The sequence below is a fragment of the Pelodiscus sinensis genome, chromosome 7 (assembly GCF_049634645.1).
Source record: "Pelodiscus sinensis isolate JC-2024 chromosome 7, ASM4963464v1, whole genome shotgun sequence".
Lineage (NCBI taxonomy): Eukaryota > Metazoa > Chordata > Testudines > Trionychidae > Pelodiscus > Pelodiscus sinensis.
In genome coordinates, this window is record NC_134717.1 from 17,885,157 (window position 1) to 17,900,404 (window position 15,248).

The 15,248-nt window shown below is 46.1% G+C and overlaps 1 protein-coding gene across 1 annotated transcript in view; it reads right to left on the minus strand.

Annotated features, from left to right (window-relative positions):
• DARS1 (aspartyl-tRNA synthetase 1) overlaps positions 1–15,248 on the minus strand; it is a 79,078-nt gene that overhangs the window by 52,756 nt on the left and 11,074 nt on the right. Inside the window, exon 3 of the mRNA XM_006117048.2 lies at positions 14,222–14,314. Within this exon, the coding sequence (XP_006117110.1) occupies positions 14,222–14,314 (93 nt within the window). The remainder of the gene's footprint in view (positions 1–14,221; positions 14,315–15,248) is intronic.

The following is a 15,248-nucleotide window of genomic DNA, read 5'->3' on the forward strand; positions in this document are numbered from 1 at the left end:
AGGATTTTAATTGCATTTTCTTCAGACACAAGGAGTGTTAATAACATACATTAATTGTTTTAACATCCTTTGACAAGATGCGTAAACATCTTTTTAATACTGGGCTCTGACTCATAATGATACAGCAATATTTTCATTAAACTTTTGAACGCACCTGCTAAAAGCCAGATGTTTCACTAAAAATGGTTGTTTTCCAGTTTGTTGGTTACCTGCATTGCAGAATACTAAAGTCAACACATGGGCTACGTCTAGACTGGCCCCTTCTTCAGAAGAGGCATGCTAATTTCTAACTTTGGAATAGGGAAATCCGCGGGGGATTTAAATATCCCCCACGGGATTTAAATAAACATGGCCGCCGCTTTTTTTCCGGCTTGGGGAAAAGCCGGAAAAGAGCGTCCAGACTGGCGCGATCCTCTGGAATAAAGCCCTTTTCCGGAGGATCTCTTATTCCTACTTCAGGTATGGAATAAGAGATCCTCTGGAAAAGGTCTTTATTCCGGAGGATCGCGCCAGTCTGGACGCTCTTTTCCGGCTTTTCCCCAAGCCGGAAAAAAAGTGGCGGCCATGTTTATTTAAATCCCGCGGGGGATATTTAAATCCCCTGCAGATTTCCCTATTCCAAAGTTAGAAATTAGCATGCCTCTTCTGAAGAAGGGGCCAGTGTAGACACAGCCATGCTGTCTATCCATAAGAGGGTTCTATGAATTGCTCTACACCAGTGTTTCCCAATTTTATTTGGCCAAGGAACCATTTTCAGAATTTCAAGGAACCCCAAGGTTTGTCAAGCAAAAAAAAAAAAAAAAAAAAGGAGGGGGGGAGGGACCCACCAATTCATGAAAATCCCCACCAGTACAGCTCTTATACACTCTCACTAGGTTGAGACAGGATGTGTGGGGTGGGAATGAGGGATTTGGGTGTGGGAAGGGGTGAGAAGCACAAGTTCTGGGAGGGAATTTGGATGCAGGAGAAGGGGATGCTGGCTCGGGGAGGGGGCTCCAGGCTTGGGAGTGTTGGGCTCAGGTGGAAGGTTAGGGTGCTGAGCAAGCCATGGGCTTGTGGATGTGAGGGTGCAGGAGTTTGGGCTGGATATGTGAGGGGCTCAGGGCAAGAAAGTTGTGAGTATGATGGGCTCAGGACAGATTTGTGATGTGTAGATGGTACAAGAGTGTTGTGGCAGAAGACTGAGGATGTGGGGATGCAGGAGTTTGGGGATGTGAGAGGCTCAGGACAAGGGGTTCCAGTGTATGATAGGCGCAGATTTGGGATCAGGTGGTGCAGGAATGTTATGATGCTGCAGTGAGATGGGGGTTTAGCCCCAGTTGGGGGTTTGTTGGCCAGGTTTCATTTTTAAATAAAATATTACGTCAAACTCAAAAAGTTTTAGCATTGTCTCTATTTATGAGAGGGTGAGGAACCTGTTTTGAGTCAAGGGTCATTGACCCACAGAAAAGTCAGTTGGGGCCACACAAGTGAGATGCAAAAAAAAACCCAACAACCCTCCAAAGACCCCCAAGCCTCACTAATTTGGTCCCAAATGTGCTGGTGGGAGCAGGGGACAGAGTGAAAGTGGGTGCTGGGGCTGGGGAGAGGGTACTGCTGGGTGGAAGAATGCTGGCTCAGGTGGTGGGGTGCTAGGGCAAGGTGCTGGGGCAGGCAGGTGGCGGGCTGCTGGGGTCAGGGACATGGTCCTGCTGGGCACTAGGGTGACTGGCAGGGTGCTAGGACAAGGAACAGGGTGCTGCTGGGTGCTAGCATGGATGGCAGGGTGCTGGGGCCAGGGCCAGCGTGGTGCTGAGTCCTGGGGTGTGAGGCAGGGTGCTGGGGCCAGGGACAGGGTGGTGCTAGGGACTAGGGTGGATGGCAGGGTTGCAAGGAGAGGGATAGGGATGGGGTGCAGGATCTGGGAGGGAAGTGGGGGGCAGAAGAGGGCAAGGTCTGGGTGGTAAGTAGGGGGCAGAAGCAGGCTGGGTGTAGGGTGTCTGGCCAGGGGGAGAGAGCAGGAGTAGATTGGGGGTAGGGTGTCTGGCTACGAGGGAGGGTGCAAGGAGAGGACTTGGGTAGGAGTTGGACCTCTCTGATCTGGCACCCTCTAGACCTAACTGGTCCCAGATGAGGGATTTTTGGACTAAGGGAGGTCATTTCAGGGCTCCTTTCCCCCCCCCCCCCCACTAGGCTTTTCTGCACCTCTATCCCCTGCAACCCAACTGAGCTGCCCACCCCTGCTGGTTCCCTGCACCTCCCCCAAAACCATCCCCCACAATCCAAGGGAGTGCCGCACCAGTTCCCTGAAGCCCCTCATAGCCCAGCTGAGCTACTCGTCTGTTCTGTATGCCCTCCCGCATCCACCTCAGCCCAGCTGAGCCCTGCACTGGTTCCCTGCATGCCTCCCCCACAGGACTGCTGAGCCCCATTTCCCTGCACCTCCCTCAAGCCCCGCAAAACTGCTGAGCCAAGCGCCGCTTCCCTCCCCCTCCCTCCCTCTTGAGTCTAGCCCCAGTTCCCAGCACCTCGCTCCTCCTGCAGCCAAACTGAGCTATGAGCTCCACACCCCCCCACCCCCACCCCAGCCCAGGCCAGCTTCCCGGACCTCCCCACTCTGCAATCCAGCTGAGCTCAATTTCCCTGCACCTTCCCCCAAACCATGCAGACATGCTGAGCCAGCACTGATTCCCTGCACTTGCCTACCTCCCTTCCTCCCCTTGGCTGTGTCTACACTGACACGATCTTGCGCCAAAGCGTCCGCTCTTTCGCAAAAACTTGCTTCCTGTCTACACTGGCCGTGTGTTCTTGCGCAAGTACACTGACATTCTCATGTATGAAATCAGGGCTTCTTGCGCAAGAACTATGATGCTCCTGCTCAGGAATAAGCCCTTTTGTGCAACTGTTCTTGTGCAAGGGGCCACTGTAAACAGCCAACATGAATTTCTTGCTCAAGAAAGCCCTATGGCTAAAATGGCCATCGGCACTTTATGGCAATGTGGACGCTCTCTTGCCTGAGAGATGCTCTTGTGCAAAAGCACAGCTCGCACATGGCAGCGTGGACATGTTCTTGCACAAGAACTCTGCGCAAGATGTTCTTGCGCAAGGAACCGCCAGTGTAGACATAGCCTAAGAGTTTCCTCGCATGAACAAAATGAATTTTGTGTTGTGCACCAGTACTGAGTTCATGTGGCTTGTTTGGATGTGCCACTGTGGTACCCAAGTTATTAATAAATATTTTTAAACCTTTACCTTTTCTCTCTGCTGCCATGTCTCCTCCCCTTGCTCCATCAGCTCCCCTGGTGCCTGCTGCCTCCCAACTCCTCACCCTCCTCTGCTGTCCTGACTCCTGCCCTTCTCCCTGCCCTCTGCCCTTCTGCAACCTGCCCCCCCTCCACCAGCCCTTCTCTCCTCCCTGTGCCTATTCCTCCAGTAGCCCCACTCTGATCATGTGAGCTACCCCTCCTCATCCCCTCTTCTAACTCCTCCCTCTACAAATCTGCCCTGCCTCTCTCCTCTGGTGGTGGTCCCTCCCCTGCAGGTGTCTGCCCTTCTGCTTCACCACCAGAATCCCCTGGCACTTGCACCTTTTCTTATTCCTGCACCCTCCTGTTGCCTCCCCCTTCCCTCACTGCCCCTACCTCCTTTGTCCTCTTTTTCCCTGATGCCCACCCCGTCACGACCCTCTGCCCCCGTTCCCCTTATGCCCCTGTGCCCTCACACATGGCCTTCCTCATGCCCACCCCTTCTTTCAAGCCTTCTCCCCAGCACCTCCCCCTCCCTGCTCTAGCCCCTTATACCCTTACCCTCTCCCCTCCCAGCATCACCCTGTCCCCCTCCCCTCCTGCCTTTTCCCTTATTGTCTGCACTTGCCCCCCTGGGATTTGTCTCTCCTCTACCCTGTCCTTTTGGTGCCTTCCCCTCTCTTCCCTCTCTCCCCTCTGCCTCCACACAAGCCCCTTCCTCTCTCAGCCCTTCCCCTTCACACAAGCCCCTTCCTCTCCCAGCACTTCCCCTTCCCCTACCTTCAGCCTTCCACTTTTTTGGGACTGGAGTCTGTGCTCCGTCCCTGGACTCCGAACCCACAACTCAGCCACACGGTGCAACGCAGTGCCCAGCAGTTTTAAAATCCCAGGCCGTGACGTTACATCACGCCTGGGCGTCTCCCCACCTACCGGTCTGATCACACTGTGCAGGGCAGCAGCAGCCAGCAAGGGGGAGCTCAGTGAAAGCAGCGCACGGCAGGGACGGGGACGGGGCTGGGGAAGAGATGCTCTGGGACCAGGGTGGGAGGACGCGCGGGGGGGCCAGGGCCCGCTCCAGTTCCAAATCTTGGTGGAGCATGGGCACCACGAGCCCATACAACTCGCTGCCCATGCCCCTGCTGTCTAGCCGGCTCTCTCTCTTTCAGAGGGGACGGGGGAATGCCCGCTCCTTGTGGAACCCCTAGTTTTGCTTCGCAAAACCCCAGGGTTCCCCGGAGCACCAATTGGGAAACACTGCTCTATACCAAGGGCAGCTAACCAACTATAGGAATCCTTACTGGTGTCTTTCTGCATTAGCTACTATGGATCTCAACTGCCTGGATTCTTAGGTAATAGCTGGTGGTGCCTTCACCTGTTTATGGTAGTCAAGGACCTACCTTATCTTCCTCTATTGTTTCAACTATCTCCAACATGGTACCTAACCCTAGAACTAACCTGATACCTGGTGAATACACTATTTTGACACCTCCATAATGGATAAATCAACAATCAAGGGGAAATAAAGGAAGCATATAAAGGGAAGGAGAAGACTGATTTGGAATGCATACATCAGTAATACCATACAATCCACAAAGAACACCACGACACAGTGCATATTTTCCTCAGTTCATTGGTCCAGTTTATTCCACACTAGTAGGCTCTGTAGAATGAAGGAACTCACATATCTGAAGGAGTTGTTGCAAGCCTGATGGTACCTGATTTCAGCAAGGTGAGGAGGATGTGAATTCTAGGGGGGCTAATCCTTTCAGGAAGTAATAATACATCTTACAATAGAAAAAAATCCTTGGTGTTTCTAAGTTCAGCTGCTCTCTCCAAGAGTAGTTAGAAAACCCATTTGACAGCAGAACAGGCAACTCCTCAGGTGGCGGGGGAAGAGGGAGGTCAGAAGCTCTCTCACATTTCCTTAGGCAGAGTTGTCCTGTGCCATCCCTACCAATATTGATACCTTATGCAGCTCAGCACCAGCACATACCTCCCCCACTGCAGGACAAGCAGCCTCTTTGCAGAAGGCAAGAACTGGGGAGGCAGAGCTATGGCCAGAGAACTCAGGAGGTGCAGCAGGCAGTTGTGCGCTGGCCACAGAGAAACAGCGCTCTGAAGTAGAAACTGCCACTTTTCTCCAGCTGATGTCTGCACAGATGCCCACTGTTCCTCCTGAGTCCTCCAGCCTGCACACGTACCTGGTGAGCAGTGGCTGGTGCAGCCCACAGGTGGGAGGGGGGAGAGGGGTCCATTCGGGGAACGGGTCTAGGAGCCACTGCAGCCCATACACAGCACCTAACTGCACAGGGCACTATAAAATTTGGTGCAATCTGGTGCCCCACATTTTGTAGTGCCCCAAGAGGCTGCATGTTTTGCATATGGGTAGGGACGGCCCTGGAGAGATCGCCCTCTCAACCCCTCAGCAATAGGCATAGTCAGCCTTCCATACTCCACAGCTCTCTGCATCACAAGGTTCAATATCCTTGACATGGTGAGTACACTGCAGTCTTCCTCATCTCTTATCTACCCTGCAACAAAGTTAGTTCCATTTGTCATGAGGCCCATTAACCTGGTTACACTCCCCCACCTTTTTTAAAGTTTGACACCCCAACAAACTAAATTAATACATTTTACTATCAGTTAATTGTGGCTTTAACACACTGTTTCTCATAAAGAGCATCTAAACAAGGGGTGGTCAAATACTGGCCTGTGGGCCACGGCATGATCCAATCTGCCGGAGTTAGCCCCTGGTGGGCCTCTATATTTACCTGTGCATCCACAAGTACATGGGATCACAGCTCCCATTGGCCGCAGATTGTCATTCCCAGCCAATGAAAGCTATGATTGTCTGTACATGCGGAGGTGCAGGTAAATATAGCAGCAGCAGCAGCCCATCAAGGGCTAACCATAGTGAACCACTGCCATTTTATTGCTCGCTCCTGACCTAAATTCACAAATGAGCTCAGAATTCTGGGCTGCAATGTGCTAAGTTGATCAGATGTCTGGTGCCAATGACAGTCTGGCCAGTGGTGGCTGAAGGACTGGCTAAAACAACATGTGATTGGCGCCCTCTCTGAGAGGACTGATGGACCAATGGATGAAGGTGACATGCGGCAAGTCTGTTATTCTTGTTTTCAGCACCACCCATGGAAACTGCAGCTTTATTCACATTTATAGATCTACATTTTGAGGAAGAGGGAATGTAAGCTTTACTATCAGCTTCACCTCACTCTCAATTTTAAACACTGCAGCATGTACTTTCCCTGTAATGGGCTATAGTTCAGCATCACGTTCTGCATTCACCACAGGATTTCCTGTGGGCAGTATCCCACCTTTCTTGGGTATCACCAAGGAAATCTCATCCACATGTATCACTGGGGGCTGAAGTATGATATCCATAGTTGCTGTGACCCAGAATTGCAATTTTTACTAAAAAAAAGTAACAATAAATCTATCACTATGGAGCTGCAAACAAAGAAAGTGGTCAAATACAATAAACATTGGGTAATGTTAGTTTAGAGTTTAATAAATATACACAGTTCAAAATAGACAGTAACCAGACTAGTAAAATCCAGGAGAGGACGGCAAACTAATAGGAGAACATCGATTTGCACAAGTTAGAAACAAAAATATAGCACTGTTACTAAAACCAAAAGTGAAAAGTTATTTACTACAGACTGATGGTAAGCTGCATTACAAACTTATTCTAATATTTTTGTCAAAAGTGATTGAACTAATTTCATTGCTAGGGATGATTAAAACAGTACAGTTAAAGAAAGTAAGAATAATCTGAACTTTTTCTAAAGGACTAAACCATGTGAAACAAAATATCAAAGAGGAGCCATGATCATATCTAGGTCAAGATTAGATACTTTCTGAGATAAGAGAAAGAGAAAAGGCAAGAAAAATATTTTGGATTATAATTCTTTTCATGTATCAAATAATTTCACTTTCAAGTGTGGAAATGAGATCTGTCCCATAATAGGACTATCAATGTTCAAATCAGAAACTGTTACAGTCCAGACAAATATGTTACAGTCCTCAACTAAAAGATGTTGGTAAAATAATACAGAGCAGCCCAATGCAAGGGATCCTGAATTTAATTTATGGATGTGACTTTTTATTCTTTAACTAAAAGCAAGAATATAACCTTATGTGACATTCATCAACTCCAGAAAAGGCACTGAAAATCAATGCATATCCCCTCATGATAGAAGTACCAGACAACACAAGGTCTTATGAAAGAAAAGGACATTGATGGCGTAGTGAAAGAACTTCTACAGAGAGTTCTTGGTCATAAAAATTTAGATATTGTTCATTATAGATTAATATTAGTGGGGGGAAGAGACTCCCAGTGTTTTATTTCAAAATTTGGTTCAGCACTTCATGTTCTTATTTGTACGAACACAAATAAGCACATTATACTTATATTTTAAAACTTTGCAATCTTAATACCAACACAAGACACCAATGTACAGCAAGTAAGTCGTAGCTGCTTAAACTGATTCCCAAGTGCTGCTTTCTGATAAAATTCCACATGATGAGAATATAAGAACGGCCATACTAGGTTAGACCAAAAACCCATCCAGCCCATAGCCTGTCCTTGAGAGTGGCCAATGCCAGCAAGTTGCTCCAAAGGCAGTGAACTATACAGGTAATCCATCAAATGATCCATCATCTCTGGTTGCCCATTCCCAGCTTCCCTACCCAGCCTGGCTAACTGCCATTGATAGACTATCCTCAATGAACTTATCTAGTTCTTTTCTGAATCCTAGAATAGACTTGGCCCTTACAACATCCTCTGGCAAGGAGTTCCACAGATAAGACTGTATGTTGTGTGAAAAAATACTTCCTTTTGTTTATTTAAAACATGCTGTCTATTAATTTAATTTGTTAACCTCTAGCTCTTGTATTACAAGGAATAAATAACACTTCCTTATTTACTTTTCCATACCAGCCATGATTTTATAGAGTGCTCCCATATCCCTCCTTAATCATCTCTTTTTCCACCTGAAAAGTCCCACTCTTATTAATCTCTCTTCATACACAGAATACTAGAACTGGAAGGAACCCAAGAGGTAGGACCATTCACTAGTAGGTCATCTTTGACAGATGTCTATCTAACCTGCTCTTAAATATCTCCAGTGATGGGGTGTGTCTACACTGCACCCATAGCTCAAAATTTGCGTAGCTTATTTTGAAATTTGGCACTGTCTACACAGCACACACTTTGAAATAATTCGCTATTCCGAAACGTCCCTTACTCCTCGTGGAATGAGGTTTACAGGGACGTTGGAATAGCAAGCCTGTTACATTTCAAAATAACAGGCGCACTCAAAAGACATGCAACAGCTATTTCGGGATACCAGAATAGCACTGCAGTGTAGACCTAGCCATAGAGATTCCACAATCTCCCTAGGCAATTTATTCCAGTGTTTAACTTCCTGATAGTTCGGAAGTTTGCTGTTCCATATCCCTGATCATTTTTGTTGCTCTTCTCGGGACCTTTTCCCAATTCCAATATATCTCTTTTGAAATGAGCACACATCTGCACACAGTATGCAAGATGTGGGCACACCATGTGCTTTTATGGAGGCCATATATTTTCTGAAACAAAATACAGGACTATATAGCACTTTAAAGACTAACAAGATGGTTTATTAGATGATGAGTTTTCGTGGGTCAGACCCACTTCCTCAGATCAAATAGTGGAAGAAAATAGTCACAACCATATATACCAAAGGATACAATTTAAAAAAATGAACACATATGAAAAGGACAAATCACATTTCAGAACAGAAGGCGGATGCGGGGGGGTGGGAGGGGGAAGGAAGGTAAATGTCTGAGTTAATGATATTAGAGGTGGGGAAGGGTAGATGTCTGTGAGTTAAGGGTATTAGAGGTGATAATTGGGGAAGCTATCTTTGTAATGGGTAAGGTAGTTGGGGTCTTTGTTCAGCCCCCTGCGGAGAGTGTCGAATTTTAGCATGAATGCCAGTTCAGAGGATTCCCTTTCAAGTGCAGATTTGAATGTCTTCTGAAGTAGGATGCATGTGATTAGGTCATTGAGACAGTGTCCTTTCTCGTTGAAATGGCAAGAAACTGTTTTTTCTTTGTGATCCTGTCTAATGTCTGTTTTGTGGGCATTGATTCTTTGGCGAAGTGTCTGAGACGTTTATCCAATGTACATAGCAGACTGACACTTTCGGCACATGATAGCATAGATTATATTTCTGGATGCGCAGGAATATGTATTCTTGATCTTATAACTCACTTGGTTAGGCCCAATAATGGTGTCAGCAGAGTGAATATGTGGACAAAGCTGGCAACGGGGTTTGTTGCAAGGGAAAGTACCAGGGTTGGTATTAGTGTGGTATGTCCTGTGGTGGTTGGTAAGAATCATCTTGAGGTTAGGTGGTTGTCTATAGGAGACTATGGGTCTGTCTCCCAGAGCTTCTTGGAGTTTAGTGTCCTGTTCCAGTATAGGCTGTAGTTTATTGATAATGTGTTGGACAGGTTTAAGTTGGGAGCTGTAGGTGATGACAAGTGGTGTTCTATTGTTGGTTTTCTTGGGTTTTTCTTGTAGTAGACTGTTTCTAGGTATTCGTTTGGCTCTTTCAATTTGCTTTTTTATTTCTCCGGGTGGGTAGTTGAGGTTTATAAATGCTTGGTAGAGATCCTGAAGTTTCTGGTCTCTGTCAGTGGGATTAGAGCAGATGCGGTTGTATCGAAGGGCTTGGCTATAGATGATGGATCGTATGGTGTGTGCTGGATGGGAGCTGGAAGCATGTAGGTAACTGTATGAGTCAGTGGTTTTCTGTAGAGGGTGGTGTCTAATTTTCCATTGTTGATTTGTACTGTGGTGTCCAGGAAATGGATCTCTCCAGTGGAATGGTCCAGGCTGAGATTGATGGTGGGGTGTAGGTTGTTAAAATCTCTGAATGTCTCCAGTGTTTCTTGGCCATGTGTCCAGATCATAAAGATGTCATCGATGTAGCGTAAGTAGAGAAGGCGTAAAAGGGGATGGGAGTTGAGGAAACGTTGTTCTAGGTCAGCCATAAAGATATTAGCATACTGTGGGGCCATGCGTGTACCCATGGCTATGCCACTGATCTGGAGGTATAAATTGTTCTCAAACTGGAAATAATTGTGGGTGAGAACAAAGTTACATAGGTCTGCTATCAGGTTGGCAATGGTGTCCTCTGGGATAGTGTTTCTAATAGCTTGTAATCCGTCTTCATGTGGGATGTTGGTGTATAGTGCTTCTACATCCATGGTGGCAAGGATGGTGTTATTGGGGAGGTTATCGATGTTTTGTAGTTTTCTTAGGAAGTCAGTAGTGTCTCAGAGATAGCTGGGGGTGTTGGTTGCGTAGGGTTTGAGGAGAGTGTCTACATAGCTGGATAGACCAGTAGTGAGTGTGCCAATACCAGAGATGATGGGGCGTCCGGGGTGTCCAGGTTTATGGATCTTGGGATAGAAAAATCCTGGTCAGGGGTCAGAAGGTGTTTCTATGTGGATTTGTTCCCGAGTAGCTGTAGGGAGGCTTTTAAGGAGACAGAGTAATTTCTTTTGGTATTCCGAGGTAGGATCTGAGGAGAGAGGTTTGTAAAATGTGGTGTTGGAGAGTTGTCTGGTTGCCTCTTGGTTATAGTCGGCCTTATTCATAATGACCACAGCACCACCTTTGTCAGCTGGTTTGATTATAATGTCCAGGTTGTTTTTGAGACTCTGGACGGCATGTTGCTCAGCGTGGCTGAGATTGTGTGTCGCTTGTTGTTGTTTGCGAATAATGTCAGTCTGTGCGTTGTTGCGGAAGCTTTGTATATAGAAATCCAGATTGTAATTCCGCCCGTCAGGGGAGTCCATATAGAATTATTCTTCCTTTTGTGTTGATAGAGGGGATCTGGTACGTCAGATTGGTGTTCATTGGTGGTTTGGAAATATTCTCGGAGGCGTAGGTGGCGAAAAAAAGCTTCAAGGTCTTTTAAAATATATTTTCTGTCTTAGTATCTATCCCTTCCTTAACGATTTCTGACATTCTGCTCACTTTTTTGACTATCACTGCACATTCAGTGGATGGTTTCAAAAAATCATCCACCAGAACTCCAAGACCTCTCTCTCTCTTGATTGGTAACATCAAATTTAGACCCCATTATTTTATATCTATAGCTGAGATTATGTTTGCCAACATGCAATACAGCCACTCTCTGAGTTACGGACCAACACTTGGTCCATAACTCGAACTGTTCGTAACTTGGATCCCATAGAGTTACATGGCGACCGCGCTGTTCGTAAGCGCGGATCGCCGTTTGTAAGTCGGATCCGCATTTACGACCGCTTTGGTCATAAGTGCAGATGGTCGTAAGTGGAGGTGGCCGTAAGTCGGGGAGCGGCTGTACTTTGCATTTATCAACATTGAATTTTATCTGCCCAGTCATGCTGTTTGTGAGATCCTTTGAAGCTCTTCACAGACTGCTTGGGATTTAATATCTTGAATAGTTTTGTATCTGCAATCTTTGCCACCTCACTGTTTACTGCTTTTTCCAGATCATTTATGAATATGTTGAATAGACTAGTCCCAGTATAGACACCAGGGAATACCACTATTTACTTCTCTCCATTCTGAAAAATTAATATTTATTCCTACCTTTTGTTTTCTATCCTTTAACCAGTTACCCATCCATGGGTGAATCTTCCCTCCTATCCCATGCATCATGTAACCCAGTCATAGAGATACTTTGTTGGACAGGTGATTTCAGCTAGGTGTGTCCTGACTCCCTGACAAGGTCACAAATAGTCCATGGGCTCTGGGTGACAAAACAAACCAACATTCTGGGGTCCTGCAGCTTCCCATCTGCAGCAAACAAACAAACCTGAGTCCTGCAGCCTACTGACTGGGATGGTAGCAGCAAGTGGGAAATTAGCCCCCTGAGCAGGGCAAAGCAGCAAGCAGGCTGCAGTCCCAGAGTGGGGCAAAATAAGCAAACTTTCAATAGGATTTACTTCCCCCTGGGCTGAGGGGGGGGGAGCCTTTTCAGTGGTGGCAGCTTGGCTTCCACAGTGGTCTTCAAAGTCAGCAAGTTGCCTGGTCTCTGCTATCAGGAGTGTAGCAATTACTTTTGATGGAACTGGCAGTACATCCTTCCTCCTCCAACACCTGCTCTGACTGAGTTAGAGTGCCCCCTGTTAACTAGGTTCTCCATCAAGAGCTTGTTCAGCAGGGGAAAGAGAGTGTGGTCTCCTGGACCCACAATGATTGGTCTACCCTCAGCAGCCCAATGTGGAGTTGGGGCACCCATCACGTCACGATGACTTATTTTGCTTAAAGCAGGAATGGGCAACAAGGAATGGCAGGTGAGCCAAACGAGTGACCTTCCTTCATCTCAGCAGGCTGCAATTAGCCGATGGCCCACTAACGTTCCCTGTGTGACCCCATGGCTCCCATCTGCCCCCTCTTCCACGTGCCCCTTGCACACTGGTGCTCCAGAACCCACACTTCCTTCTCCTCTCCCTCCCTCCCAGAGCCGGAACACCACAATCAACTGATCTGCAACATTCAAGTTTGAGGGGGGAGGGAGGGATGGAGGGAGGGGAGAAGAAAGGACAGAGCACGAATCAAGCAATTTGCATGTTCTGAAAGTGCTAGGAGTGTGGAGGAGCAGGAAACGCAGGGCACCACTGCCCCAGTGCAAGGGAAGTGCATAGGGGAGGGAGCAGTAAGAGGGTTCACAGGCTGCAGATGAAACTCCGGTGGGCTGCATGTGGTCCAACAGCCACAGGTTGCCCACCACTGTTTGAAAGCCTTTGGGGCAGACTTTGTCAAAGGCTTTTTGAAAATCTAAGTAGACTCTATCCACTGGATGTTTCTTGTCCACATGCTTTTTGACTCCCTCAAATAATTCTAGTAGATTGGTGAGACATGATTTCCCTTCGCAAAAACTTTGCTGAATTTCCCAACAAATTAGGTTCATCTATTAATCTGACAATTCTGGGGGGGGGAGGGGGGGGGTTTCCTACAGTTTTAACTTGTTTCCCCAGCAATGAAGTTAGGCTTACAGCCTGTAATTGCCCCAGATCACATTTGGAGCTCTTTTTAAAAATTCAGATTAACTATCCAACCGTTGTCAGGTCAAAGCTTATTTCCGTTTGCATGTTACAAATGGATCTTAAGGGAGAACTTCTGGTTCCAGGGAAGAAAAAAATGGCTGTCAGTCTTGTGTGACAGCCCATAATATTCAGGACCTAGAAAAGGCTTTACCTTTGTCTCAGTTCAGAAAGGTGATTTTTCTTTTTTGTTTTAGCTGAAGTGTCCAGATTTTGGAAATGTGAAATTAAAATGGTTTTAAGTTGTCCCTTGTTTTGATTCCTTTAGAGGACAAGATGCATCAAACTAAACCATACATTAATGATTTAGCTTGCACAGAGTGATTTTCCATCTGCCCAATTGTTTGGAATCCAATTCAGTTTTATTTAGAAATCTGAATGCTTACGTAGTCATGAAAGTATGCATTATAGCAAATCTCTGAAGTTCAACTAATATAGAATAAATAAGATTATGACTTTTTAAAAACTCTTGGATACCTTTTGCCTATGAAATAAACTTAGTAAAAGCAAAGCTACATACAGCAAAATGTGATATTTCAGTACAGATTCTAGTATAATGAAGGACAACCTCGGAATTTCTCTTCTCCAAAAGAAAGAGACTGCTACTGTTTCAAATTATCACACAGAGCAGAAAGATGGCAGCTGCCATACTTTAAATTGTATTGTTTTTACAATAACTAAAATTTAACTGTGAAATAAATGCCAATAATTGTTTTGAAAAAGGATAGTGAAATTCTGGAGGTAAACTCACGCTTTCTTGTGAGAGACATGCAAGTAGTAAAAGTCTTATAGCATTGCTTCTTTCTGGTGAAGGACATGGTATAAGGAAAATATAAAATACTGTTTATTGTAATAACAAAGCAAGAAAAAACTTGACTGCATCTCACCTTTAGCTCTGCTTGTATGAATCCTGCCCCGAATCCAAACCACTTCATCAGTTTTCTCTACTGTTAAGTCTTTTATTCGAACCAAAACTCGATCTGTATCAAAAGAAAGTTATTTTAAGGTGTTGACCTTAAAAGAAATACTGTTTGTCATTGTATTCTAAATGCTACGCTTCTCTATAGTACTTATCTTTGTATAACAAAACCAAAAACACAAGTAGTTATTTATAGCATATGGATATTAAAAAGCATTCAAAATACCTCATCCCATTTACAACAGTCCATGAATTATTTTGATCAACTAGCTTTAAATTGGATCAGGCTAGTTTATAGTTTGACTTGTAATTGTCAATGAACAAAAGGTCTGAGGTTAGGGATTAGAAGTGATGCAGTTAGCAAGTCATGCTGGACATCAGTTTCTAAATTTTGTTAATTGTTTTTACAGCGAGTAGACCTAATAGCCAAGGTGGGCCCTCAGGCATGGTGATGGTGGGCTATCTCTGTGCCCTCAGAAGGGGTGAGGCAGAGGACAGTCAGCCCTTAGGCTGTGTCTACATTTTGCAGCCGCTTTTGCGCAAAAACTTGCTGCCTGTGTACACTGGCCACCAGTTCTTGCACAAGTAAACTGATGTTCTAATGCTTCTTGCACAAAAACTATGATGCTCCTGCTCAGGAATAAGCTTTTTTGCGCAACTATTCTTGTGCAAGAGGCCGGTGTAGACAGGCAACATGAATTTCTTGCGCAAGAAAGCCCTATAGTTAAAATGGCCATCAGAGCTTCCTTGTGCAAGAGAGCGTCTACACTGGCATACATGCTCTTGCGCAAAAGCACATGCCAGTGTAGACGCTCTCTCGCACAACTACTTTAACGCAAGAACTCTTGCGCTAAAGAGTTTTTGCGCAAGTTCATGCCAGTGTAGACGTAGTCTTAATGTTACCTAGACCAAGGTGCACCCCCCAATCCCAATAGCCCTCAGAGCCGTGTGGTGCGGTGCTCCATCAGCAATTCAAAGCGACCCAGGACTCCAGT